The sequence below is a fragment of the Austrofundulus limnaeus genome, unplaced genomic scaffold, assembly GCF_001266775.1.
Source record: "Austrofundulus limnaeus strain Quisiro unplaced genomic scaffold, Austrofundulus_limnaeus-1.0 Scaffold21, whole genome shotgun sequence".
NCBI classification, from domain to species: Eukaryota; Metazoa; Chordata; class Actinopteri; order Cyprinodontiformes; family Rivulidae; genus Austrofundulus; species Austrofundulus limnaeus.
In genome coordinates this window covers 3,146,359-3,173,856 of record NW_013952423.1, presented here as the reverse complement: position 1 = coordinate 3,173,856, position 27,498 = coordinate 3,146,359, and the positions used below count along the sequence as shown (strand labels likewise).

The 27,498-nt window shown below is 39.4% G+C and overlaps 1 protein-coding gene across 4 annotated transcripts in view; it reads left to right on the top strand.

Moving 5' to 3' along the window:
* The window catches only part of sgcd (sarcoglycan, delta (dystrophin-associated glycoprotein)), a 219,560-nt gene that overhangs the window by 134,538 nt on the left and 57,524 nt on the right, over nt 1-27,498 (top strand). For all 4 annotated transcript variants that reach the window (XM_014004073.1, XM_014004076.1, XM_014004074.1 and 1 more), the window contains 2 exons: nt 603-690; nt 2,672-2,791. In XM_014004073.1, the coding sequence (XP_013859527.1) occupies nt 603-690; nt 2,672-2,791 (208 nt within the window). The remainder of the gene's footprint in view (nt 1-602; nt 691-2,671; nt 2,792-27,498) is intronic.

Here is a 27,498-nt window from a genome sequence, read left to right as displayed (position 1 = left end):
TGATGCTGAAATCGCGTTCGGTGTGAACGCACCATTACCACTGTCCAAGGACTCCAAGAAGACCCTAACTGTCTCACCACTGTCCAAGGGCTCCATGAAGACCGTAACTGTCCCACCACTGTTTAAGTGCTCCAAGAAGACCCCAGCTGTCTCACCACTGTCCAAGGGCTCCATGAAGACCCTAACTATCCCACTACTGTTCAAGGGCTCCATGAAGACCCTAACTCTCCCACTAAAATACAGAAAATTGGTTCTGATACTCATGAACCACCAATGCTAAAGCTTGTCTTGAACTGGAAACTGATGGAACACCAGGACCCACTTCTACCAGTCCTTGCCCACCAGAGTCCCTGTCCACCAGTCTGTCTGTCCACTATGCCTGTCCACCAGAGTCCCTGTCCACCAGTACCCCTGACCCCTAGTGTCAATGTCCACCATCAAAGTTCTGAGCACAGCTACAATTTGGTTCTGAAGTTGACTCTGGAGGGAAACTCAACACAACAAGAGAATGTGTGAACTTGTAGTTCTGGTTTGTTCACCTTGTTGTAAACAGCTTCAGAGTCTGAAGCTGAATGTTTGCTAACAGCTCAATGTCTCCGCAGGGCCGTCCACTGTTCCTGCAGTCGTCCAGAAACGTCTCGGTCAACATCGTAAACAACAACAACCAGCTGCTCACGCAGCTTGTAACAGGTAAGACTCAGCAACGGCCTCACTGCTTTCATGTAGCCTTCTGATGTTTCTTAAATGTGATCCGACAGAAGCTCCGGTTCTGACAGTTCTAAAGTACTGTTTTAGACGCATTTAATTTTGTTTTTTTTAACTCTTCATGAATTTACCTTTCTTTTCCTGCTCCGAGTCTTTTTTGATACCTGTCCCCTCCTCTGCACCTGTCACTCTCTGAAAGAGTTCACAGCCTGTTGGTGAGTCGAGCTCAGGAAGTGTCTTTCAAATTAAGAGCGTGCCGACCTTTGCCTCCTCGCTGTGAAAGGGACGCTGGTGAATCACGCGCCAGTGTTTTTCCACGGATGAGCGAGTCGTGTTCTTGTTTAGGGAAGAAGTTCAGGTCCAGGATGGAGAGTGACACAATCAATTCTTCTGTGTGTCAATCATTCCTGCTTGACGGACGCAGAGTTTCCCGCAATTAGACTCTAATTTCAGCGGCTTTATTCTCATGTTTATTTATTTATTGTGAGAAACTCTTTCATCAACAAATTATATATGGTTGTCTGTGGTTTCAAGGCATTTCATCATATCTGCTGAGTTTTTTATTACTCTTTTGTGTATTCCTGTCTGCACCTTATATCGACTGACATCTTATATTTCCATCAGAATAAAAACTAATTAAAAGTAGCAAATTTCTACCTTAAATGTGTTAAAATCTGTTCCATTTGCATAATTTGTGCCGAAAAGTTTCAAATTGCTCTTCCTGTTTCTGCACAAACATCTCAGCTCTGTAAGATGTGTCCATTAAATGTACTTTAATTAAAAAACAGTCACAAAGTATTTGCTTTTCTAATTATTTTATTGAGGAAAACGATCCACATTGAGGAATAAATAAACTTTATCAGCAATAACTAAACACTTCCTCTTTCTGCACCATCAGCTCCGTCCAGTTTTAGCTAAACAAATCAGGTTCTAATCTGCAGTTTTAGATGATTTCCTCACATGAACTGCTGACTCCAGCTCCTTCCACGGCATTTCTATTGGATTGAGGTCAGGACTTTGAATCGGCCATTTCCAAACATTAACTGGATTCTTTTCAAACTGTTCTTTGGTCCATCAACTGGGGTGTTCGGCATCATTGTGTTGCTCTGTAAGCCACTTCCTGTTCATAAACTGTAGAATTACATGGTAGTATTATTCAGAAAGTATTATTCTGTGTTGACCTGGAAGTTTTAAAGAGTTTTCAGATGACCTTGTTGGCTTTTCATCTAGTCTGCCTCAAATAATCCAATTTTAAGTCCATTCATCACCAAAACTTTGTTTTCAAACTTTATATTTTCATAATTTTAAGGATATCAGTTTTTTTATTCACATTTTAGTTTTACAGGCTAATTTACATTTAGACACCTTTTACTAATTTGTAAGTTGTAAGGTGTTGCAAGAATTTTAAATTTTCAAAAAAATTGTGACCATTTRAAACCTTTCCCACAGAACAGACAGGTGAGGGCCAGATCTAGAGCCAAGCTGGCACTGCTGGCATGTGGGCCAGGTCTGGCAATGATGGCACTGTTTTGAAGAGAGCATTCCACAATTGTGGTTTGGCTTATATGGCTCAATTCTGTCAATGCCACAACTGGCCCAGTTTTAGTTAGTTTTTTGTATTCCTGGCCCATGCATGGATCACCTGTGGTAAACCACGTCTGGTCGGTGTTACATTGTGTGGGCCAGACTTGGACCAGACAAATTTTGCTATATAGATATATTTAGATTAAATAATTGTAGAACACTACAGTTTTATATTTTGGTGACGTGTATTCAAATCTTCTACAAATTTTCATTAAAACTCTTTGAAATTTAAAACAGTAAATCAGTGACTGTAAAACATCAAATCCAGGACACATTAAATCCTCTGAATGTATCTTTAGTTTTATTCTTTCAGAATAGTTTCAGTCAGATGTCAGGTGCAGCTTCAGCTCTCTGACATCTTCTCTCTCTGTGTTTGATTTAGGATCCAGTGGATTTAAAGCACAAGGCAAGATGTTTGAAGTCAAATCCACCTCTGGGAAGCTGCTCTTCTCTGCAGACGAGCAGGAAGTGGTGGTGGGCGCCGAGAGGCTCCGAGTTATGGGTGAGTGAGCAGCTGAAACATCCGGGTGCTCCAGTTGTTACAAAATCAAAGTGCTGAAATTTGATGCACTTGAACTGAAAAATTACTTCTTTTTTTCCCCTCCAATCGGTGCTTGAAGATTCTTTTAGGATATTTGTTTCTGATATCAGTCAAACAAAACTTAATGTAATTTTTACAGCATCTTAACTAAGAAATTTTAGCCACTGTACTTAACACTTCCTCAACAAAGGGAATATGTGAACTTGACAAAATATGGAAAGCAGTATAATTTACTGCTTCTTTATTGAGGGTTACGATTTTACAAATTCAAAGACTGCACTCAACTGTTGCCATTTAAAAGTACTGAAATTTGATTTATTTCATCTGAACAATCAACTTTTCCTCAGTTGTTTGACTTTTTATTATTATTTTTATTTATAACAGATAATAAGGTGATTTTTGTTACTTTAACAATGCTTTAATTTGATTTTTAGTGTCTTGGAAAGTATCAGTTTTAGCAGCAATAAAAACACTTTTTTATCAAAGGTAAAGCGTAAACTTGATACATTTTAATTGAAATTTGATGACAMATTTTAAGGTAAAATCTGTTGCTGAATTCAGTTAAAACCTACGGTAAGTACTTGAGTACCTGGTGATACATTTGGACACTCCAGCTGTTAAAAATGTTTACATCATGTGATAAAAGGGCTGAAGTTTGAATAAATATTATCTAGCCTGTTGTTGTTGTTTTATTTTCTGAACATATTTGTTGCTGTTATCTGTTTAGTGAAGCTTTAATTGTAGAATTTTACAGCTGGTTTATTGTTGTTCTGCTGATGTATTACGGTACATTTGCACTTTTTTGCACCGTCCTCAACACTTCCATAACAAKGCTGATGTGATGCGTAAAGCTGACACACATTAAATGCAAATCAGACTAATCTAATGCTTACATTAGCATTATAAGCAGTCAGAAGTGATAGGAGAGGGCCCTGGTCGTGTTTAAGAGCCCCGTGATGACAACATGTAGGAGAGGATGAGGAGGATTTTTAAAAATCTGTCTTTAGAGGAGGAACTGAAGGGGGGAGAAGGTCTGCAGGCCTTTAGAGAAATGAGTTTTGTGTTCCTGACAGGAGATAAGACATGACAGAGTTGTTTTAGTCGCTGCGACTTCCTGTGTGAGCAGAAACGTGTCACAAAATCACTTTTCCCCAACCAAAACAAAGCATCTGCATACAATTAAAGCTGCGAAAATGAACATTTTGTAGTGAGACGGGAAACGTAATCTGCCTGCAGGTGGTGACAGACTGAGGCTTAATGTTGACTTTCCCCTTTTCAAAAAGCCATGTCACAAGATTTCAGCATTAAATTAAATGGAAATTATAAAATTTGTTTGACAGGGAGGCCCAGTGTGAGGGTTATTACTGAGCTGTTGATCAAATTACCATATTCCCGAGCTATAAAAGGGAGAAATTATGCCGCCTGGACCCTGGGAGGTCAAAATTTCAACTAGAAAAGCTGAATAGATGATTTGCTAAGTAGGTGGACGGTTCAGTGCTTCTACAACCATCCGGTGGCTTCAGAGAGACTACAGAGATTCTTGTAAGTAATAAATTATCCCCGCTACTGAGGCTCGCTCTGCTCTGACATTCACACATTTCCTCTCCATGTTTTTTTTTTATTAATGAGCTGGAAACCCACCTGTAGCTGATTCACTAATGCAGTTTTAAAATGTGAGATTTCTCATTTATTTACCTTAAAAATAACAAATCTACTATCATTTACCTAGTGCACTCATCTGGAACGTCACTTATATTCCTCCTCCGTGCTGTTCCTCTGAAAGTGATGTAACTCAGGTGAACGAGAAAAGTGCATTTTYACTTTCTTTTTAACGAGGCAGGATGCTGAGTTTTTGCTACCAAGAGGAAATAAAACTCTGCAGCAGGGGACAAGCTCTGACTGGAAAGCAATAAAAGCAGAGAGGAAAGGGCTCAGATTGAAGGAATGCATGTCACTGCTACAGTTTCAAACTAAGATCTAGGGGTGTAGATCAGTTCATCACAATACGATTATATATCGTATCGTTTAGATGACGATACGATGTTTCTCTAAATCACTAAGTCTGTCATGATACGAACTATTCAATTTAATTCACAAGTCTGTAAAAAATATCTGTCTACATCAGGCATATGGTGACAATATGAATTGTTTTTGTTTTGCCTCGATGTAACTGAATCATTGTTCATTTAAATGATAAAAAAAGTATTGATACGTCGATGTATCGATACATCAATGTATCGATACATTTTTATCTCAAAATTTGATGTGGTGGTAGTTGAGTCATTCCCAACACAGACAAACAGATCTAACAATATCTTACAACATGGATACATCAATATATCGATGTATCGATACGTCAATGTATCGATATCGATACGTCGACATATCGATACGTCGATGTATCGATACGTCGATACATTGATGTATCGATGTTGTAAGATATTGTTAGATCTGTTTGTGTGTTTTGGGAATGACTCTCAACTACCACCACATCAAATTTTGAGATAAAAAAAATGGAAAACTGTCATCCTCAATTTAAAAAGACCACACAAAAAAGATCTGTCCGCACCACAATCATCCATCATTTCTTATACGTCGAGCATATTCTCCCTCAGCAGGATCTTTGTGAAGCAGCTCAGACATCCTGCAGGGAGGATAATTAAATCAAATCAAGTTTATTCATGAAGTGCATTTAAAACATCCAAAGCTCACCAGAATTAAAAAAAAAAACAACTCTTCGGTACAAAAACACAGAGAAAATCACGTTTAAGCAAGCAGAGCGTAAACTAGGTATTAAACTTTTTATCAAAAGATATAAAATTCAATTAAATTTTCCAAACAAATAAAGATTGTTTTAAATTTATTAATAAAGTACTTGCCTTGACTTTGTTTCCTTTATTAGGAGATATTAAATTAAAAAAAATCACAAAACACTAGTTTTAATCAGTAAGTTTGAATCTGGATTCAGAAGTCCTGTGTCCCATTTGAGCCTTTTTGGGGTTTTCAGTTTGAAAATATTCAAGAATAATATGTATATATGGAGGATGTTTGACAGGTTCAGCTGTTAAAAACAGCTGAAGATAAGCTGCTGTCTGTTCTTTTGTCCATTTGACGCCTGATAAGGCTGAAGAGGTTAATAAAGCTGCCACATGTCATTACCGAGCCCATCGTTCTGCCCCGACAATAAAAATACATAATCATCCTCTGCGAATGTCTTTAATTGGCCCAGCTGAGGTCATTGGAAATCCATGGAGCTGCTATCTCTGGGCTCTGCAGATATTTGCAGTTCAGTCAGAAACACTGAGCAGCTTCCAGCAGAGACGAGACGAGAATTTAAACAAACACCAGGAATATCGTCATCAGCTCTGTGGAATTCTATCAGAAATATGATTTTTTTGATTCAGTTTGACAGAGGAGAATGAAATGACTCAGCCCGCAACTTAAAAGGATAATGGAGGACAACAGAGCTGATTCATGAAAGGCTCARCTCAGCTTTAGCCTTTTAGCTTTGAGCATACATTTACATGGTAAAATGTCATTAGTTACTGAGCTAATATGGCTTTAGCTCCTGTGCTAATTTGGCAATACATGGCGTTAGCTCCAGAGCTTATATATACAGTGTATGGCAATATATGTCATAAGCTCCTGTGCTAATTTAGCTTTGTCGCTAATGACTTATGTATGGCATTACCCCCTAAGCTWATTTACTAAACGTTACGCTTGATTGTTTTATCCCATATATGGATGTAGAACATAGAAACTATTACAAAATATACATTTTTTGTCAAACAATATAGCTTTTAGTTTTGACTCTGTGTTTTAGTCTAACTTATTAATGCCAACATGTGAAAGTAGTTGAAGAACCTTTAAGAAATTAAAACAGAATTTAAATGTTACAAATAACAAAAACACATGGAAAGCAATCCATCCAATGACCTCTAGTGTATTTTTTGAAATAAATGCTATTATAGGTGTAGTCAAGTTCCTTTTCATGAGGGTTAAATAAATATCTGCAGTGCAGCACCTTGCAACAGCAGCAGTGGTTTTTAAGTCACTGGGTCAGCCGATATTCCCCGAACAAATTTTTCTGCGAGCTGCACCCGCTCAGACCCGCCTCGAATCGAACTCCAGTTCCAAAATAAGCACTGCTCACTCAGGCGATGAGTGCCGATGGTTTTCCCCACAGAGCTTAGAGAGGGAGCGGCGAAGCAGCCGACTGTACTGATAAATACAGTATACAGCTCTGAGCAAAGAGTGGGCAAGGCCAGAGGTACTTAAATTTCACAGGCAGAGAGCAAAGACAACAGCCGGCTTAATGCCCAGGATTAGTGTCTTGTTAACATCAGGAATCCAGCAGGAGGAAGCCAGGTGGGGATCTGTGTGTAAATCATTTAAAAAGTATTAATCTGATAAAATTCAGTTTCTTTGGGAAAGGATAAAACTTCCCTAACAAAGTGGCAAAACGTCAATGTACTTTTTTAAAATTTCATAATAAACTCTGACATTATTTGTTGGGTTACAATGTTGGCAACTGAACTGGTTTGATTTTGTTTTCACACATTTACTTTCAACCTGTGTCAGGGTTGTAGCTCACTCTTAATTTGAGATGTTGGTAAAATTCAGCAAGTTCTACATAGAGGTTTTCAGCTAAAGTCAATAATGTGAAGTATCAGTGAGTCCAACTTAAAGCCACCTAACAAACTCAATCCATCAATTGAAGGCATTCTAACCAATCCAGCCCAATCAACCACCTTAATGCACCTAAACCAACCAACCAACCAACCTACCAATTTAATCTACCAATTTAAGATAATCTAACCAGTCCAACCCAACCAACCACTTTAGTGCAAGCCCAACCAGCAAACTTAAAACAAACTAACCAATTTAACCTGTCAATTAAAGTCAGTCTAGTCAGTCTAACCCACCAACCAACCAACCAACCAACCAACTAACRAATTTAGGGTAAATTAACCCTAAACAAACTATCAATTTAAGGCAGTCTAACAATCCAGTTTAACCAATTTCATTCAGCTTATCCAACTTAATATATCAGTTTAAGATAATCTAACTAGTCCAACCCAACCAACCAATGCAATTTAACAAGCCCAACCAGCAAGCTTAAAAAAACCAACCAATTTAACCTGTCAATTAAAGGCAGTCAATGTAACCCAACCAACCAACCAATTTAGGGTAAATTAAACTTAAACTATCAATTTAAGGCAGGCTAAAAATCCAGTTTAACCAATTAAATTCAGCTTATCCAACTTAATACATCAGTTTAAGATAATCTAACCAGTCCAACCCAACCAACCAATCAAACCCAACCTCTCCAGTTCCACCATCCTAAATAAGGCAACCAACCTAACCCAATCAATAAACTTAGGGCACCATAACTGTGTCAACCCAGTCAACTAATCAACCCAATTTAACCATCACAACCCAATCTAACCAACTAATCAACCCAGTCCTTCCATAAGATTACACTTGAAGGATTCTGGTTTGTTTTGTTTCAGTCTCTAGTCACAGTGGACTCTGTTAATTWAGTTTTTTAGCATTGTGTTGCTTCATTTTGTCTTTTCCTGCATTGCTGTTATTTAATATGCTGAAACATCACTGTTGTTTGATTACATGTGCATTTTGTTTTACAGCTCAAGGTAAATACTTGAATTTCATCTAAAATGTTTGAGTTGTATGTAAATGAGAGCGAGACGATGCTTTTGGCATTGAACTAATTGTGCCGTGACAGGAAATGTTGAAGGCAAATAAATCTGAGTTAGAAACCCCCTCGAGCTCTCTTGAGTCCTCTGTGCCTGAAGGGCAGAAAATTCTCCACCTTCTGTCGTTTTGGTTGTCAGAGTATTTTCATGCTTTTTGTTGTTGTTTTTCCACACCTGCATGAAGTCACTCCCACTCACACATTCAGAAACAAACACACGGTCTGGTCACAAAGACTCGCAAATTGATCCAGAGAGTCCCAGAAAATAACGTTACTTGATGATTTTCTTTCCTGTTTTTTTGTAATTATAATCAAACTCCTTTCATTACCTTCAATTATGTGCCTCTGAAGTCTGAAAATGCATTCAGGCTCTGATAATAGAGCCAGGCAGGTTGTAGATGAAGACACGAACAGAGAAGAAAGGTGAGAAGAGAGGAAGGTAATTGGAAGAGTGTTTTTAGCTCCAGCTTCCAGCGAATAAAACCAGTTATCTGCAGTCCCTGTGCTTTGATGCACTCACTAAGTAATCACCGCTCCACATTACGGGCTTTATTCTCTTTCATGTCCTGCAGAAGCAAATGAAGTATGATCGTGTGATCACAAAGATTTTTTATTACTTTTCTTCTGGTCTGCTTCTGAACATGAAACCATTTTTTCTATGGAGACATCAGAATCAGGCAGGAAATCATGTTTAATGATTTTTTATTTTTAAATTAGATCAAACATATAACCTGTGAAGAAAATAACTCATCATCAATCAGACCACTTTTTTGACCAGGGAGTTAGGATTTAACTCGTAAGTGTAGACGTGTTTACCAATTTAAAACCCACTCATACCCAGAAACTTTACAAATCCTTGTTGGTTTATTCAGAGCAAAAGTTTATAAAATAAATAATGTTTCTTTGGGGAATCCACTGTAGTCTTGCAATACCACAGAAGTTTTCTTTGAAAAGTTGTGGTTTAGTTATTTTCTTTCATTTTGGGCTTTTMTTGCTAAGTTTCTGACCTAAAATTTCTTTAAAGGATGAATGAAATTGTGGAATTAGACATAAAATAGAAATTACAGTAACTGAGGAATGTTGCACCATTTATTGCGTTCCTGATTCAACTGTTTTTCTTAAGTGTTTTTGATGCCTTACAGTGTTGACCTAATTTATATAGACCCAATTCACAACAAGTCCAAATCATAAACCCAATTCAGATCCAGATTTAAAACCAATTTCCTGTTATAAAACAATACAGGAACAAATGATTGTGTTTTGGTCAGTGCAGCCTCTGTGGTCTGAATGGGGACATTATGGAAAACAGAGTCAAGAGATTTGTTGGACGCAACTGAAYAATTACATTTACCACCAAGTACAACATTGGAATCATCCATCTATTGGGTTCCACTTGTCTTTATTCCCAAAATGTTTTCAGAATAGAGAGGATACATAGTCCATCTGTGGAGATCTGGGTCTATCCTGGGGGTTCCCTCCCAGTAGGACCTGCCAAGAAAACCTCTTTAAGGAGGTGTTCCAGAGGTGGCGTCATCAGAACCACTTCAGCTGACTGTTTAACTCTGAGTGCCACTCAAATCTGTGGGTGCCACAACTGGCCTGGTTGTGATTTGGTTTATATGATCCAAATTAGTCAGTGCCACATATGGTCTAGTTTTGGTTTGGTTTACATTGTGCTGGTCCATGCACGGACCACTTCTGGCAAAGCACATCTGGGCCACTAAAGAGCCGTCATCTTTTTGGGTGTAGTGCATTTCCTGGACCAGACCTGSACCAGAAAAGTTTCAAAGTGTACTTTGGTTGATGTGACCCAAYTCTGTCAGTGTTACAGCTGTCCTGATTGTAGATTGGGTTATGTAGCCCAAATTAGCCTATGCTACAACTGGTCCAGTTGTGGTTTGGTTTATGAGATGCTGATCCATGCATGGACCAAAATGCTGTCATTCTTTTGGTTGTCTGGGCTGAGTATTAGTGCATTGCATGGGCCAGACCTGGACCAGATAAGTTTTAAAGTGTGTCTTGTCAAACAAACCAGATCTCCGGCCCGAGCCGTCGATCCGTCTCACTCATGATGAACTCCTCGGTTTGAGGCAAAGTTTACAGAACAACAGTGTTTGAGAGAACTTCTCTCTAAGTTTTGTCTGTAAATAATAAACAAACTGAAAGAAGATTTAAACGTCCCGAAATCGGATTAAAGSAGAGAGGAAGTGAGCTAAGTTGATTTAATTTGCTCAGACCGCGTCACATGTGGGACTTTAAAAAGGAGAATAACACTAAATCTGTTCTGGAGTCTTAGAGCATTAATATTGCACTGTGTTTACACCAACACTGCTCAACCTCCAGATTAAATTAAAAGTCTCTCTGGTCTGAGAGGCGACGCCGCGGCGCTGCAGCCACTTAGCTAACGTGAGCTGAAACGTGCGACRGTGTCGACATCTGCTCGTCCCACTCGAGTCAATTTAAAAACTCATCCGAGGACTCTGTGCAGAAAGTTTCAGTTAACAGATGGATGAAAACAATTCCCTGCTCTTTTACAGCCTCTTTGTATCGTGTAATACTCAGAGCTGGGAGAGCACGATCGAAAAACATGAAATATTAATTTATGGACTCTGGAGGGGAAGGCGGAGATGTTGGTCTAAAAGGGTTGAAATAAATTTTTAAGGGGTGTGGTTTTATAAACGACTTTTAAAGTGCAGAAGAATGCGCAGTTAAACTCTGTGGATTTTGATAAGTTGAAAAAGTTTGCTGCACAGAAATTAATCTGTGTCTGCAGATGATCAAGTTTCAGTTCATTTCTTCTGTGAGACATCAAAAACCAACTTAATGAACTTCAGAGAAAAGTTATTAGACTAAATATTACTGTTTTGTCAGAAGTTTGCATCCGCATTATCAATGACTTCAATTTGAGGCTTTAATGATTTATTTTAATTCTTTCTTCAGGCTGTAATAAAATACAGAATCCAACTTCAATGAGTTTTAAAACCTAAATTGTCATTCATCCATAAATACATTCATCCATCAATTCATTCATCCATCCATCCAACCATCCACCCACCCACCCATCCATTCATCCATCCATTCATCCATCCATCCACCCATACATCCATCCATTCATCCATCCATCCAACAACCTATACATCCATTAATACATTAATTCATCCAACCAACCAACCATCCATTCATCCATCCATCCACCCATACATCCATCCATTCATCCATCCATCCAACAACCTATACATCCATTAATACATTAATTCATCCATCCATCCATCCAACCAACCAGCCATTCATCTACCTATCCATCATACAACCATCTATCTATCCATCCATACAACCACCCATTCATCCGTCCACCCATCCATACATCCAGCCATCCATACATCCTTCCAACTATCAATACATTAATTCATTCATCCATCCATCCTTCCAACTATCAATACATTAATTCATCCATCCATCCTTCCAACCAACAATCTATATATACACCCATCTAACCATACATTCATCCACCCATTCACACAATCCAAACCCCCGACATACATCCAACCAGACAACCACACAAGATTAATTCATCCATCCATCCATTCATKCATTCAACRTTACATTCATCAATACATMTATCCAACCACCTATCCAATCATACAACAACCCACCCAAACACCAGGATTGGTAGGTGAATAGGTTTATCTGAGGTGAAGTTGATGCTCCAATAGCACCGTGTGATTCTGTCATCACCATGCTTGACATACGGTAGTGTTTTTAAATGTTCAGGATCCTTGGTTAAATTTAGATTATAAACCTTAGATAACTTTTGTTACAGAATTCTTGACCTGCAGTCGATTGTCCAGGCGGCTTCAACCAACAATGAGGTGGTTACTTTCTGTCTCATCTTCCCCTCTGACCTCCAGGATTTCTCCTTTAGGCTCTAATTTATTTTCTGCTGTTAATGAAGCAGSTCTGACCTTCAGCTCTTTGCGGTTTGCAGCAGATTGTTTGATCGCAGGGTCTCGACCTGAATGAGCTCAGAGCTCCGTCACCCTCTCGGCTCTCGCTCCGTTGACCCGCTCGGCCTCGGCTGCTTCGTAATGAGCCGAGTCTGTTTATGCTGATGCCCTCCTCTCAGCTGCTCAGAGGAGGTCAGTGATGTTTTGTGTCTAGTTTGCCTTGTAGACCCCTAACATCTAAAGTCAACCTTTGGYGTGTTGGTTAGCCTTGAGTTGGAAGCGATTGGTTTGTCCTTGGAAAAAGTTCTGTTTTCTCTTAATCTGCCTGTTGAAAGTTTGTTTTTCTTGGGTTTGTTGGACAAGTTTAGTGAGGAGGTTGAGTGATTTGAAGTCACATTAAACCCATTTGTAAAAAGAGCATTTTGCAGTAAATTGTGCCTTTAGAAAATTCTTTGTGATTTTGTTTTTTAAACACAAAAAGCAAAAACAATGAAATGATTCTCAGTTTCCAGCATCTGTTAGCACTTGATATTGTTGTGGATGACTCTCAGCTACMACCACACCWGATTATAGCTCAGTATTTATAAACTTGTGAAGTTTCAGCTGTCTTTGTTTGATAGGTTTGATCAGCTGTGGTGGTTGACCAACGTCCAATAATTACGTATTTTCGGAAATTTTCGTAAACATTTGTCCACTTGTTCTGGAGATATTTTGCTAACTGAAGTTATGGCTCAATCTATCCATGAAATAACTAATAAAGATGAGTTGTAAATTAATAGGGGTTTCCCAATACCAGTTTTTACCAGTTACTTAAAATCGATGGCCGGGCCTGGGTTCAAACCAGGGTTTAGCCCTTATTAGCCGGTCCCACCCTGATTTCTGGAATCATGGGGGGTTTCATGTCACTCACTGCCTCTTCTTCAGCARGTTGGACAAAATTTGCAGATGTCAGCATAAGTTGTCTGAACCGCCACCGTGTGACYGGGCTTTTATTTGCCTCTTCAGGAAAATCTCCCTCTCAGAAAAACTATCTGGATGATCTTGGTTTTCATCAGATCCGCGGCGGTCTGAGATGTTTATCCAGTTGACAGCTCCCGGCTGCTCCCGCTTTTATTCCCCCGGCGCTCCCTCCTCCAGAGTGGACGTCGTTAAGATGTAATAAGACCATAAAAGACACTTCAGAGTCGCCGCGTCACGCCACAAGATATATTTAAAGCCAGACGAGGCCACAAATATTTTATAGTGTTATCTGGAGCAAATGGGGAGCGAGTGAGCAGCAGCTGGATGAAGCAGTAGAGCTGCAGCTCTTTGGGCCGATCGATAAACTGAGCAAACCAGAGTGAGTTCGTAGAACACGTCTGCTTTTCTGCCTCAGAGTCAGGAGAAATAAACCTCGCTAAGAGATTCAGGCTGAGAAGATGTTTGAAGAATCTGGTTTCAGGTTTTCAACAGCAAATATCACTAAATGATACAAAACAATGAGCTGAACTCTGAATAAAACCAACTAAACTAAACTAACAAAACTCAAACCAGAACAACTGGAAGAACCGACCTGTACACGTTCAGCTACTGATGAAAGTTTGATTCAAATCTGTCCTGTGGCTTATGAAATATTTCACTAACAGCGTTGACTCCTATAGTTGTTGCGCTTTTAGCTGCTATTTAGTTACTTTAGCTACTATTTGGCTTCTGCTAATGGTTTGTGATTTTTATTATTATTATTATTTTGCTTTACGTTTTTGATAGTTTCAGCCTTTAGCTGCAGTTTTTCAGTTTTTAACAGCTGCTTTTCTAATCTTAACTTTTAGCTGTTATGCTGGTCTTTTTAGCTTTTGTTTAGCTGGTCTTAAGATTTAGCTGCTGTTTATCTGGTCATAGTTTTTAGCTACTATTCTGATGGTTTTTGTTTTTAGTTGCTGTTGTGKAAATTTTAGCATTCAGACACTATTTGTGGTATTTGCTTTTAGCTACTGTTTTTTTTTGTTTTGTTTTTGTTTTGGCTTTTAACTACAGTGTTGTGATTTTGAGCTCTTAAGGTGCTGTTTAGCAATTTTTGCTCTTGGCTACTCTTTAATATTTTAGCTTGTAAMTAATATCTTGCACCTATTAGCTGTAAGCTATTGTTTTAGCTGGTTTTAGCTTTTGTTTATTATAAGTTTTGTTCAGCTGTTAAACTTCATAAATTAGGAGATTAGGAGTTTAAAAACAGAACTCTGAGGTCACTGAAACATCAGAACTTGCTGAAGTCAACCAGAACCAGTTGTAGAACCAGAACCCCCAGCAGGTCCAGTCTGGGTCCAGTTTTTGTTTTGGTTTCGGAGGTTCTGAGTCATCCGTCTTCTTTTTCTACAGGTTTGTTTAAACTGATAAAGAAACCGTCTTTTTTAACCTTCAGTTGTCTCGTGTTTGATTATGCAGATGTTCTGATTTAATGTGTTCACAACACACACACACACACACACACACACACACACACACTGCTGCTGTCAGTGTGGACCGTCTCCATTTGTTGTGTAAATACTCGGTCGCTCAGCGGGCGCTGCCCTCATTTGTTTGTGTCGACCGTACGGCTGCGTCTCATCGGCTCTGATTGAAGGAAGAGATGCTCCGTCAGGGTTTTACCTTCAAAAATAAAAAACTGGATCCGGACCAGGATCCAGGTCTGGGTCTCACAAAGGAGCCACCTTCTCAGGTTTATTGCTTTTGCATTCATTAGAAAATACWGACACTGTATCAGGTTCTGTTTTTATTATGAGAAGAAGATAATTGTGTTTTAGGAAAGACAAATTACAGTGACAGTTTCTGAATGCTAATCAACATTTAATATTTTATTTTTTGGAAGATGATGTTTAACCAAATTTAGTTTGGAGAAATGATTTAATTCAGAGCAAACAGWACAAAGTGTTGATGAAGTTTTCTTTGTTTATTGACAGTTTTCGTGATCAAAGAAAAAGTTGAAACTTTCTTTGTATTTCATTTTCATACATTTTTATTCATTTCATTAAAAAACAAAATGTTATACACAATAAAAATAAAAAATACAAACACAACGAAATGAAGGGAAACAGAGAGAAGAACAAAATCTTATAACTGCCCCTTTTTTCCTCAAACACCAATAATCCTCAGTTAACAAAACAAGAACATCAAATCATTCTAGAACAACAGATTATATGGTTACACATTATACTGTTTCACATTTACTTGAGTCAAACTTAATATTTGTAAGAGATTAGTATATTAAAATGTTATTTCATATTCAGTCCACATCTTCAAAGCTTCATCCATGTTTGAAAATGAGCCATTTTTCAGGCGAGTCTCTTCCTTTGAGACGGACGGTAATTGTCTTTCAGCGCCGCAGGCCGTTCGTCCCCATGTCCTGGTAAACGTGTCCGTGGCTCGTATTTGCTCTGTTCTGACCCGAGTCTCCTCCGGCTCACTTTGACCCGCCGTAATGAGACGGAGGACAGATAAATTTATGTCATGATGATGTTGATGATGTCCCGCTGTGAGACCCAAACCCCGGTTGGACCCCCCGTCAGCAATACATCACCTCCAGCTTTCACCTTCGTCCTCCTCATCTTCGGCTCCTCCCTGGGTTTAAATGTCAGAGTTAGAGGAGGAAATTAACTTGCAAAAAAAGAAACTGACAGACTGCGTTCACACTGCAGGTCTTAATGCTCAATTCTGTTTTTATAGAAAAGAATCAGATTTTTTTATTGTTTTCTATTGACATCGATCACATTTATCATGATATATATCGTTATTGTTTTTTATTGATGTTAATAGCCTGTTTATCATGATATCATTGTTTTCTATTGATATTGATTACGTGTTTATCAATATATGTATATACATCTTTATTGTTTTCTATTGATATTGATCACATGTTTATCGTGATATATATCATTCTTGTTTGTATTGGCATTGATGAAGTGTTTATCACGATATACACTCACCGGCCACTTTATTAGGTACACCTGTCCAACTGCTCGTTAACACTTAATTTCTAATCAGCCAATCACATGGCGGCAACTCAGTGCATTTAGGCATGTAGACATGGTCAAGACAATCTCCTGCAGTTCAAACCGAGCATCAGTATGGGGAAGAAAGGTGATTTGAGTGCCTTTGAACGTGGCATGGTTGTTGGTGCCAGAAGGGCTGGTCTGAGTATTTCAGAAACTGCTGATCTACTGGGATTTTCACGCACAACCATCTCTAGGGTTTAAAGAGAATGGTCCGAAAAAGAAAAAACATCCAGTGAGCGGCAGTCCTGTGGGCGGAAATGCCTTGTTGATGCCAGAGGTCAGAGGAGAATGGGCAGACTGCTTCGAGCTGATAGAAAGGCAGCAGTGACTCAAATAACCACCCGTTACAACCAAGGTAGGCAGAAGAGCATCTCTGAACACACAACATGTCGAACTTTGAGGCAGATGGGCTTCAGCAGCAGAAGACCACACCAGGTGCCACTCCTTTCAGCTAAGAACAGGAAACTGAGGCTACAATTTGCACAAGCTCATCGAAATTGGACAAGAGAAGATTGGAAAAACGTTTCCTGGTCTGATGAGTCTCGATTTCTGCTGCGACATTCGGATGGTAGGYTCGGAATTTGGCGTCAACAACATGAAAGCATGGATTCATCCTGCCTTGTATCAACGGTTCAGGCTGGTGGTGGTGGTGTCATGGTGTGGGGAATCTTTTCTTGGCACTCTTTGGGCCCCTTGGTACCAATTGAGCATCGTTGCAARGCCACAGCCTACCTGAGTATTGTTGCTGACCATGTCCATCCCTTTATGACCACAATGTACCCAACATCTGATGGCTACTTTCAGCAGGATAATGCGCCATGTCATAAAGCTGGAATCATCTCAGACTGGTTTCTTGAACATGACAATGAGTTCACTGTACTCAAATGGCCTCCACAGTCACCAGATCTCAATCCAATAGAGCATCTTTGGGATGTGGTGGAACGGGAGATTRGCATCATGGATGTGCAGCCGACAAATCTGDGGCAACTGTGTGATGCCATCATGTCAYDATGGACCAAAATCTCTGAGGAATGCTTCCAGCACCTTGTTGAATCTATGCCACGAAGAATTGAGGCAGTTCTGAAGGCAAAAGGGGGTCCAACTCGTTACTAGCGTGGTGTACCTAATAAAGTGGCCGGTGAGTGTATATCATTATTGATTTATCACCCATCCCTAATCACAGATGGTTTTGGAGAGCTCTTAGCATCCTACAAGACAAGAGAATAGGTTTAGTTTAGTTTATATTTACAAAGTAAATAGTTAAGTTTGGATAAAGCAGTAAATTATGCCTTTAATTATCTTTATTTAGGCTAACATTGAACTTGTTTGTTGCAACATTTAAAGCATGTAATTTTAGTTTCACAGTTGATGAATCAGCTCCATTTCTCAAGTTCCCTAAAACATACCATCAGTTATGCATCTCTGGGTTTTGTTAAATTGTTAGGTCAGAATGAGGCAAAAATAAAAAGTTTACTTTAGCTTGTAACATATTTAAAATATGTCTGGGTGGCATCATTCTTTAAACCACAGGAGCATGGATGTCCAATCAAAGGGTGAACGAATATAAAACAATAAAAAGTTCCCTGCTGGTTCAGTAAAATCTTTTTAAAACTCGTAGATCTGCTCCTCCGGTGGGTTCTGTTTGGATAAACAAAATAACTTCCCGATGACAGGCTGCCAGAGAAATCCGAGTGTGGATTCTGTTTTATGAAGTTCATAAAGTCTGTTATTCTTTTTATAATTTATTCAACTCACTCTAGGTGTTTTTTACCCAACAATCCGTCACTATATGTGTGTTTTTTTTCTGTTTCACCTCTCAGTGCTGCTGTTTGTTGTAAAACATGAATTTATTCCTCTGAGTGAATCCTCACGAGGATGATTCATCCTTTCACTTCCTCCTTAAGCTCCTGATTGATTTCAGGCTCCAACAGAGGAAACGTAAAACTCACCGGGGGAAAATGATGGATCYGGACAAACAAGACTGCGATGGAAATATGAGATATTAATGAGGAGAAATAAAGTAGAAACCTGAGGGGAAGATGAATAAAAGAGAACACGGAGGAGATGTAAATGTGAGGAAATGAAGGGAAAAGAAAAAGAAAAATCCTTTTTGGAAAAATGAGCAAAAGAATCAGGAATTAAAGAAAAATTAAAAAAAAAGGAAAACTGAAAATGGTTTATCGAAGTCATGAATATCTGACCTTTGAAGAGAAATTAAATAAATAAATTAAGTTAGTCTTTAAATAAAAGGAAACAAATAGAAAAGGTTAAGAAAAACTAAACTGAAAATTTGAAAAAGAATAAAAAAAATCAGATAAAATACAGCGAAGAACTGAAAGTCAAACATATGGGTAAGGAGAGGATAGAAAACGTTTCAGGAAGTAAAGAAAGAGAATCAGAAGCGGGTCAACCAGAATCACTGAGGTCCACTTCTGCAGACGGATGTATTTTATGCAGGAATTGTAATATTTCTGCTGCAGGTACCGAAAATAAAACCAGGGGAAGGCTTCTATCGATCCCCCGTGAGCTCTGTTTGTTCCTGTTTACGAGGCGAATAAAGACGGGATGGAGTGTGTCGGTGTGTGTTTGTTAGTGTGTTTGTGTGTGTCTGTGTGGTAAAGAGCGAGTGCAGAGGTGTGTAAATGCAGGAAGGTTCTTATCGATCGGACTCGGCATCGAGCGAGCTGCAGATCAGGAGATGAGGACTGATTACACGGCTGATAAGAAGCAACATGAAAGGAAACGCTGGTCAGACACCCTCCACACACACACACACACACACACACACCGCCTCCACCGTTAACATTAACAGCTCTGACTTCAACCGTCTGCTGTATGAGTCACAACGACCAGAGAAGCTCCTTCATCCACCCTGAAGAACAGYTAATCCCAGGCCCAGACGTCTAGGAGGAAACCGTCCTCAACCTCGGTCCAAAACAACGTTCGTATCTTCYTCATTCCATGTCTGCAAACATGTTGTTTTAATACAAAAACTGCAGCACCAACTWGTGGCCTGGCGTGGACACTGCAGCAGATTGAACGAGGGCAGTAGAGATCAACCTGTCGTAACTTTCACTGACAGCTACAGAGTTTATTTTACCTTTAAAGTGTCCGTCACATCAAATTATTATAACATATGAAAGCATTTTTGGAAAAATAACATTAATAACATATTGTAAAAATAATTTTCTGCTGTTGAAATGAATAATTGTTGAGATATTTGGATGTTCAGCAACAGGAAGTGATGTTAAAGGGGATAGAAGTTCATGAGTTTTTTTATATTTTCAGTTTATTCAAATAGTATAAATATAAATATATGTATAAATAGTTTTTCTCATTGAGGCGCCTCAGTAAAACATTTGTGGTTTGTTTTCATTCTTTGTTGGAACATCTTGTAAAATCCACCATCCAAACCATCTTAACTGTTTCCATAAAACAGATTCAAATAACTTTTAATCAACTGAAGGTTTGACTTCATTTAATAGCTTCATCATAATGTTTGTTTTTTTTTAAGACACACAAAAGAGATGGATTAAAGTGAGCTCAGAGCTCTTTAATCAGGCGGTCCGGCTCTCCRCGAGTCCTCGGCAGGAAAATCAAACGTCCTGCTCGCTATCATCCTTTCCAATTAGAGGCTCGGGACTTCATTAGCTCCCACCCCCCAGGCTGCTGGCTTCAAACGTTCAGACATGAAGGTTCTGCTCCTGATGCTCTTTAACGAGTTAAATCACATTACGGCCACACGTCTCACCGCCTCCGTTTGGACTTCACCTGTTTATCACCTTTACCCTGAGAGAACCAGAGGAGGTGAGAACATTTAGATCTGGTTTAAAAAAAATAGATTCAGAAATATTTTAGTGTTTCCAGACTTATATATTAAAAAAGCAATTAAAGAAYCAAAGTACTGTATATTTCACACTGTTTATATGTTTATACGTTGATTCTTGTTTTTCAGTTTTGTCATTTTTTTGGTTATTTTGTTTTCTCGTAAGGTAACGTCATCTTAGTTTTCTTTTTTTTTTCCTTTAACTTTGTTGGTTTCATCATGTTTGTCTTCACCTTCATTTTTTTCCAACTCTTGTTGATTCGTGGTTTTTTTATTAACAGTCAGTTTTTATCTTGTCTTTCTGTTCATCTTTGTCTTTTTTGTCTTCATTTGTTTTTATCATCTTTATTTTATTTTTTGTTCTCATCAGTCGGGTCTTTCGAGGCTGTAGCCCCAAATGTTCTGTAAACTGGTCCATCAGAACCGATCTGCGTTTGTCCTGCAACAGATCCACTAAATGAAATATTTTATGACTGGGGTAATAAAAGATGAATATTTCCAGGAGAAATCTCAGGTGGTTTTATGGAGACTGGTTGGGTTTTGGACAGTTTTTGACTCCTGTAATATTTTGTTTGTGTTTCCGTTTAGAAGGTTGTCCCTATGGAGGTCTGCTGGGGTCAGGATTTATTTACGGAGTCGTGTCAGGTCAAAGGTCAGGCTGGCGTCGTGACAAACASAACTAGCAATGGCTCAGCCTTTATTTTGTTGACAAACTTTAGCTGTCATGGCTCCAGTGTTTGTTGTAAACCCATCCAGTTGTTTTATTCAGCATGAGGCGACGGCTCGTCACTCCTTGCAGGTTGGGYTGGYTGATAGTTTTTCTTGGAGTGACTCCCAGTCTGTAAAGAAACYTCTTGTTTCTGTGGTGACGGCTGCTGGACTCGGCTGTCYTGTCAGCAGGAGTCCAGGACGGACCTGATGACTTCAGGGGAATGATTCATGCTCACCTGCGGTGTTTGTGCTGCTGTCAGCGTCTCGTTAGGTCTTCCCCACCTCCACCTGTCGGCTGCAGACAAGCCTGAGCTACAACTTCTTTTACTGTTTTTCTTCCATCTTCCACACATTTTTATCCCCCGTGTCCAAAACCTGAGTTGAAGATGTTTGTGTATCTGTTTGTTAGTAAAATATCTATCATTGCTGGTGGAGAGATTTAAATTAAACTCAATACACAGTTCTGGTAATCCACTAACTGCTTCTCATTTAGGGTGCTAGCTTTTTTGCCTACTTGGAAAACTGTTAGCGCACTGATTAGCTTCTGCTAAATTAAGTTTCGCTAATTTAAAGTCCACAAAACAAAAACTCAAGTGTAAAACTTCTATTTTTATGCCTTTTGTCCTAAATTAAATAAAAACTCTCTCTTTTTACAAGCAGTGCTGGACGTGTCAGGCATCGTGTGTTAGCATGTAGCATCTTTAGCAGCTAAACTTCAAGCTATTCAAACTAAGAGCGTCAAAAATAAATTAAATAACATTTAATAATATTTAAATACTGAAAACAAAAATTGACTACAGTAGAGAACGTATTTATCAAACAAGATTTATAAAAATACAAACTCCATTAAAGAAATGCTTTTATTCTGAAAAGGTTAAACTGTAAATATCACACTGGTTTGGATTGGCTGATCTGCCAGAGATGACCCCGCCCACCTTCAACTAAAAACAGGTTTGTGTCAGTCCCACACTGCTGTCCATTTTAGCAGTTAGTGTTTAGCAGATTAATAGTTAGTGAAGCTAGCTTCCTGGTTAGCTGAGCCCACCACTTCATACCAGCATCAGGAAGAGTTGGCTTCGACCTCCATCGCCTCCTCACTTCTTTCTGAAGTCCCACCAAGATAACCAGAAGGTGTCTACAGACCGGTTTAAACTTAATCAGAAATGATTAATCATGTCTTCCTGTCGTTTTTACGTGACGAAAATGTCTTTTTTTTCTCACTACGCCTCCAAGAACTGGTTCTGTGTGTACCCCCTGACAGAGCTGTTGTCTCGCATAGTYTGCATCAAGAACAATGTGATTGATCAGAATGTTTCGGGCCAGAAAGGGTCTGAGCTACATGACGCTTTGCTGAATTATCCGCTGGCCGAGGCTGTTTGAAAATGCAGCCATCTTTGCAAATGTTCCTGCAAAAGGTTTTTAAAGCAGTGGAAGCAGAAAGCAGAGTTTCTGCTTACAGAAGAGACYGCATGGAGACACAGGCGGCTCTTTGTGGCCCAAGGTGACAGCGTAGGACACGCTCATCCAGAAATACCACTCTACCAACTGTGCCTTCGCTGTGTTGTTTCTGATCGTCTGCTTCAGTGGGAGTACTTTCCAGGACTTCTACACCTCAGTTTATCTGAGTATCTTGCCAAGTATAAACCCGACTTAAGTCCCGGCTTAAGGTGGGGGTGATTTTCATTCCTTCACTGAAAACTGGGCATTTAATTCTCTCGTCCTCACCTCTCCCTCTCTACGTTCAGTAATCCGRGGCTGCACACACTGTTTGACAACCTAAACTTACTGTTGAGGTGGAGAATTGCCCCCTTTAATAAAAGCTYCTGATTTCCTTCCAGCCTACCACGAGAAGAGAAAGGGCAAAGTGTCTCAGCAGGGAGCACCGGCTATTTATTAGACAGGGCTGCTGGCAACACCTCCAGCCTGACTGAAATACTAAAAGGGGAGAATATTATACACTCTGCAGCTGGAAACGAGCTCTGGTAAATGATGGAAAGTGAGAGGAGGGTAATAGGGAGCAGAGGGGAGAGAGCGGTGAAAAAAATAAAAAAATAAAAAAACATTAAATGGTTGAATATTAAACCTGCAGGTCTGCAGGGTTGTGAGAGGCAGGTCTCTTTGTCTTAGAAAGTTATAAACTCACCTCCAGGAGTCTGCACTTTGGTTGTGATGCCTGGGATCTGATGTGTGTGGGTAAATGTAAAAGCAGTAAATACACAGTACTTATACTACTCCTTCCATGGTTAATACACAGTACTTATACTACTCCTTCCATGGTTAATACACAGTACTTATACTGCTCCTTCCATGGTAAATATACAGTACTTACACAACTCCTTCCATGGTAAGTACAGTGCCTTTACAACTCCTTACCAACCAGGCTGCTAAAAGGCTTTACAGCCCATACTGTGAATTTATTTGCCAATAAACACATTCAGAGTTGAATCAGTCACATCAAAAGCAATGGGAAATTCAGGCTCCTGCCCAAGAATCGAACCTCCGACTTTTTCATTGGAGGACGACTGCTCAAACCTCTGAGCCACAGCCACCCACTTCTGAGTCTGCATGAGGCTTAACCCTTTAGAGGCAAACCAATTCAAGAAGGCTGCCAAAAACACAAAAAGTATCAAAACCTCTGTGGTTTTTGCAGATTTTGAGCAGCAATGTGGTGTGCTAGTAGCTGAGAGTCGTACTCAGAGAACTGCATACCTGTGGTAATAACTGTTGGTGTCAYCCAGAGGTGTATAGTAACTAAGTATATTTACTTTGTTACAGTACTGAAGTCATGTATCAATGATTTTAGCTTTAAGTGTGGCTTTGTTTCATTTAGCTTCAGCTACTGTTTTGCAAATTTAATATTTTAGCTGTTTTGGTAATTAATGTTTTTAGCTACAGTTTATCTTTTTGCTACTGTATTGCTGATTTTATCTTTTACGTACATTTTTTTAACTCTGTAAAAAATGCTTACACAGTTTTTTCTAGTAAACATTTAGAATCAACCTGTCTGCTGCAGGTAATGAGTTTCASCAAACATAAAATAGTCTGTAACTCAGTCAGGTGAACAGATCATGAGTTAAATTCTGTCACCACAGCTGAAAGTATCTCCAAGCAATCCTAGACACCATGCTGAATGGAGTTTGGTAAATCTGCAATACAGATTATTTTCTTCTACTTTAGCATCTTGTTTGTAAACACACTTATAATTCTTTCATTCTGAACTCTTCTTGATTTAACGTCTCATCATTTCTCCTATAAATCCAAAGCACAGCTTCCTCATCATTTCCTCTCAGCTCAGGGAGAACGAGGCAGTTTCTGGTTTCAGAGGAGARGGTTGAGACAGATTGAGGGAAATTGGGTACACCATGACAGTGAATTACTCTCGTCTCCAAATCAGCGCTGAACACACTGATCATCACAAATGGGTTTTATCCAGCAGCGCGGGAGGAGGATTTCCTCTGACAGGATCAGAGTGGGCTTCAGACGTCAGCGGGTCATAATTTCATGGCTAACAACAGCAGAGATCTGCTGAGCTCCCAGAAACTCCAGTCGAGGGAGAACTTCAGGCCACGTGTGCTAATGGGTCATCATCCAGCCCTGCAGGGATTAGATGGGATTGAAATTAGAGATGAACATGAAGCTGGTGGTTAATCGGGTCCAGCAGGGGTTTGCTTCCTGGATCTGTGGTGTTTTGTTGGTTAAGAGTCGGCTGCGACAAGAAATGATAATCCAGCTGCGTTTGAGCAATGAGGACATTAAAATTCATGGATTTTGTGTTCATGTGGGTGTTTGACAGCAGGCAGTAAAGCCCAGGACAGAACTGTAGGTACATGAGTATAAATCCAAACAGAGCTTTACYACGTTTGTCTTCACGAACAGAAGACTCGTGTTCAACTTGTTAAAGTTGAGTAAAAGAAAAAGTTAACTAGAACCAGGAAGCTGTTTATTCTTTAAATAAATGATTAAAGATTGATGCCTGGATCTCCTTTACAGCATTTAGTATTTTTTTTTTCTTGTTCATCAAACTAAGAATAATCTTTACGGTTAATAGTTTTGCATTCTGTATTGTTTCTTCGTCCTGAGGAGTTCCTCAGGGATGTATTCTTGGACTTCTTTATATATATCCTGTTTGGACGTCAGAATCTAAACTTTTACTAATCATAAAAATGAAAGAGATGAAAGGTTTGTAGTCCTGTACTCATAAAAAAGTCTCTTAAACCACTGGATGATTGTACTACTTCTACGTTCTCTAAACATAAAAACTTTACAACGGTTTTTTCAATTTGTGAGTTGTTTTTTGTACATGCTGTTGTTTTGGATCTGATAATCTTTACATATAGGTAAAATGGAATTAGAATAGAATACAATAAGCTTTATTATCACTGATAAAACAATGTTAAAACAGTGTTAAACAATTAGCTGATGTGTCGTCAAGTTTTTCCTGTTGAGAAGGGGGGACTCGGCAGTCGTTAAGTGGGAGGTTCTTGGGGTGTGGGCGGAGTTTGGAAAATACATGAATATTCTGCTTGACTTTTGTAGGAGGAGTCTGYTAAAGATGTGATTGGTCAGTTAACTATTTTGAGTGGGGTTTGAAGAAGCCATAATTTGGTTGAATGAACACGAAGCAGTTGCGGTGTAGTATAACAGTTCAGGAAGTAGTACAGAAAGTACCTATAAAAAGATGGCTAATTTTAAATATAAATTTTTGTTGTAGCTCGAAACAAGAAGGTGCTAGCTGCACAAAATTTGAAGTCAGTAACATATTTGCATGTTCACAGTAATTTTACTAATTGCATTACGTCATCTTTTAACTTCCCCTACAAGTCAATCCGACCAATCGGGTTTTACAGAACCTCAGCTTTTTTTACAAACTCCACCCACACAGCCAAGAAACTCCCCCTATGTATGGCAGAGACCCCTACTTGTTCCTGGTTCCAATCCTTGGTTTCACARCAGGCGGACGGTGACAGCCAGAAGCCAAATTCAAGCCTTCACCAGAGTAATTAATGTCACATAGATTTACAATATCCACTCAGAGGCCGTCCATCTTCAGACCGCTTCAATCAACGCTGGGCTTTAATGATTTAATAATGCACAACTGGCCTCCAACCAAAGAAGGTTCTTCTTCTTGGCACATTTCATTTGGTTTTGGACTCAAATCTGCAGCGAAGACAAATATTTTTAGTCCTCTCTACCCTTAATCCAAATATCATCGGCTGTTAGAAAACAAATGCGTCCAATTGTGAGCTTTGATTTTCCGGCCTGAGATGGATGAGGTGCCTTTTCATGTAATAATAATAAAACGTCAACATWCTTTTTTTTTTTCTTCCAATGTGGATTATGCAGAGAAACGCCTGCAGATAAACAGAGGTGTTTGGTATTCGGTCAGTGTTGCTTGTGCATGTCTTACAGCCCCCACCAATCATTCAGATTATTCCTGCAGGGAGCTTCTTCTGGGACGTGTGTCTCTGTATTTCATCACCTCCGAGATACTCGCAGACACAGCTGATGGTATCGAGCGCCGCCTCATAAACACCTTCTGCACATACATGGAGTCACACAGACACACAGCCYTCGGCATTAATCCTTAAAGGCGTCGTTTATTTTCCTCGTTCAGCACCCTGCCCTCGAGACTTCACGGACACGTCGGCACCGTGACGTATCGCCGRTTCCTGCTCGGTATTCACGTGCGGCCTGCGAACAGAGTCTGATAAATCYTGTCTTATTCACCGGAGACGCTCATGAATGGGGTCGTGACGCGCTAACCGCCTCGAAATGTTGCTCCGTCAGAGTGTGAGGTGAAAAAAAGATCAAAACATCTGCAGGAACAGAGTCTGTGGGACGAAACTTGTGACSTCAGAGACTGAAGAGTCAAACTGAATATTAAATACAACAAAAGACAGTTTTAAAGCTAATTAATTCAMATTCAAACCAATAAATTCATTTTCAAATTATGCAATTTCAATTCAGTTTCTGATGGAACCAGTTTCTTCTAATCTGCAGTGACTCAGCAGTTTTTAGCTTTCTGAGGAGACTGAAGTTAAAACTCAATCTTCATCTGGGGTTTCTTTTTGCTGAATGTAATCTGACTGAAAGGCTGAGGTTCTGATGTATAAACTGGAGGAGAGTAGAGAACTGCTTGAAGCTGCTGCTATGGTTCATTATGGTAACCATGGAAACCACACACCTGCCTGTCACTCCCTGACAGCACTCGAGAGGCAGCAACACAAAAAAAAACACAACATTAAACAGTCACTGTGTCAAAACTATGAACCAAATTTTAAAAATCCTGAACTGTGACGAACACACAGTTCATCCAACTAACCATCCATTCATCTATTCATCCAACTAACCATCCATTCATCTATTCATCCAACTAACCATCCATTCATCTATTCATCCAACTAACCATCCATTCATCTATTCATCCAACTAACCATCCATTCATC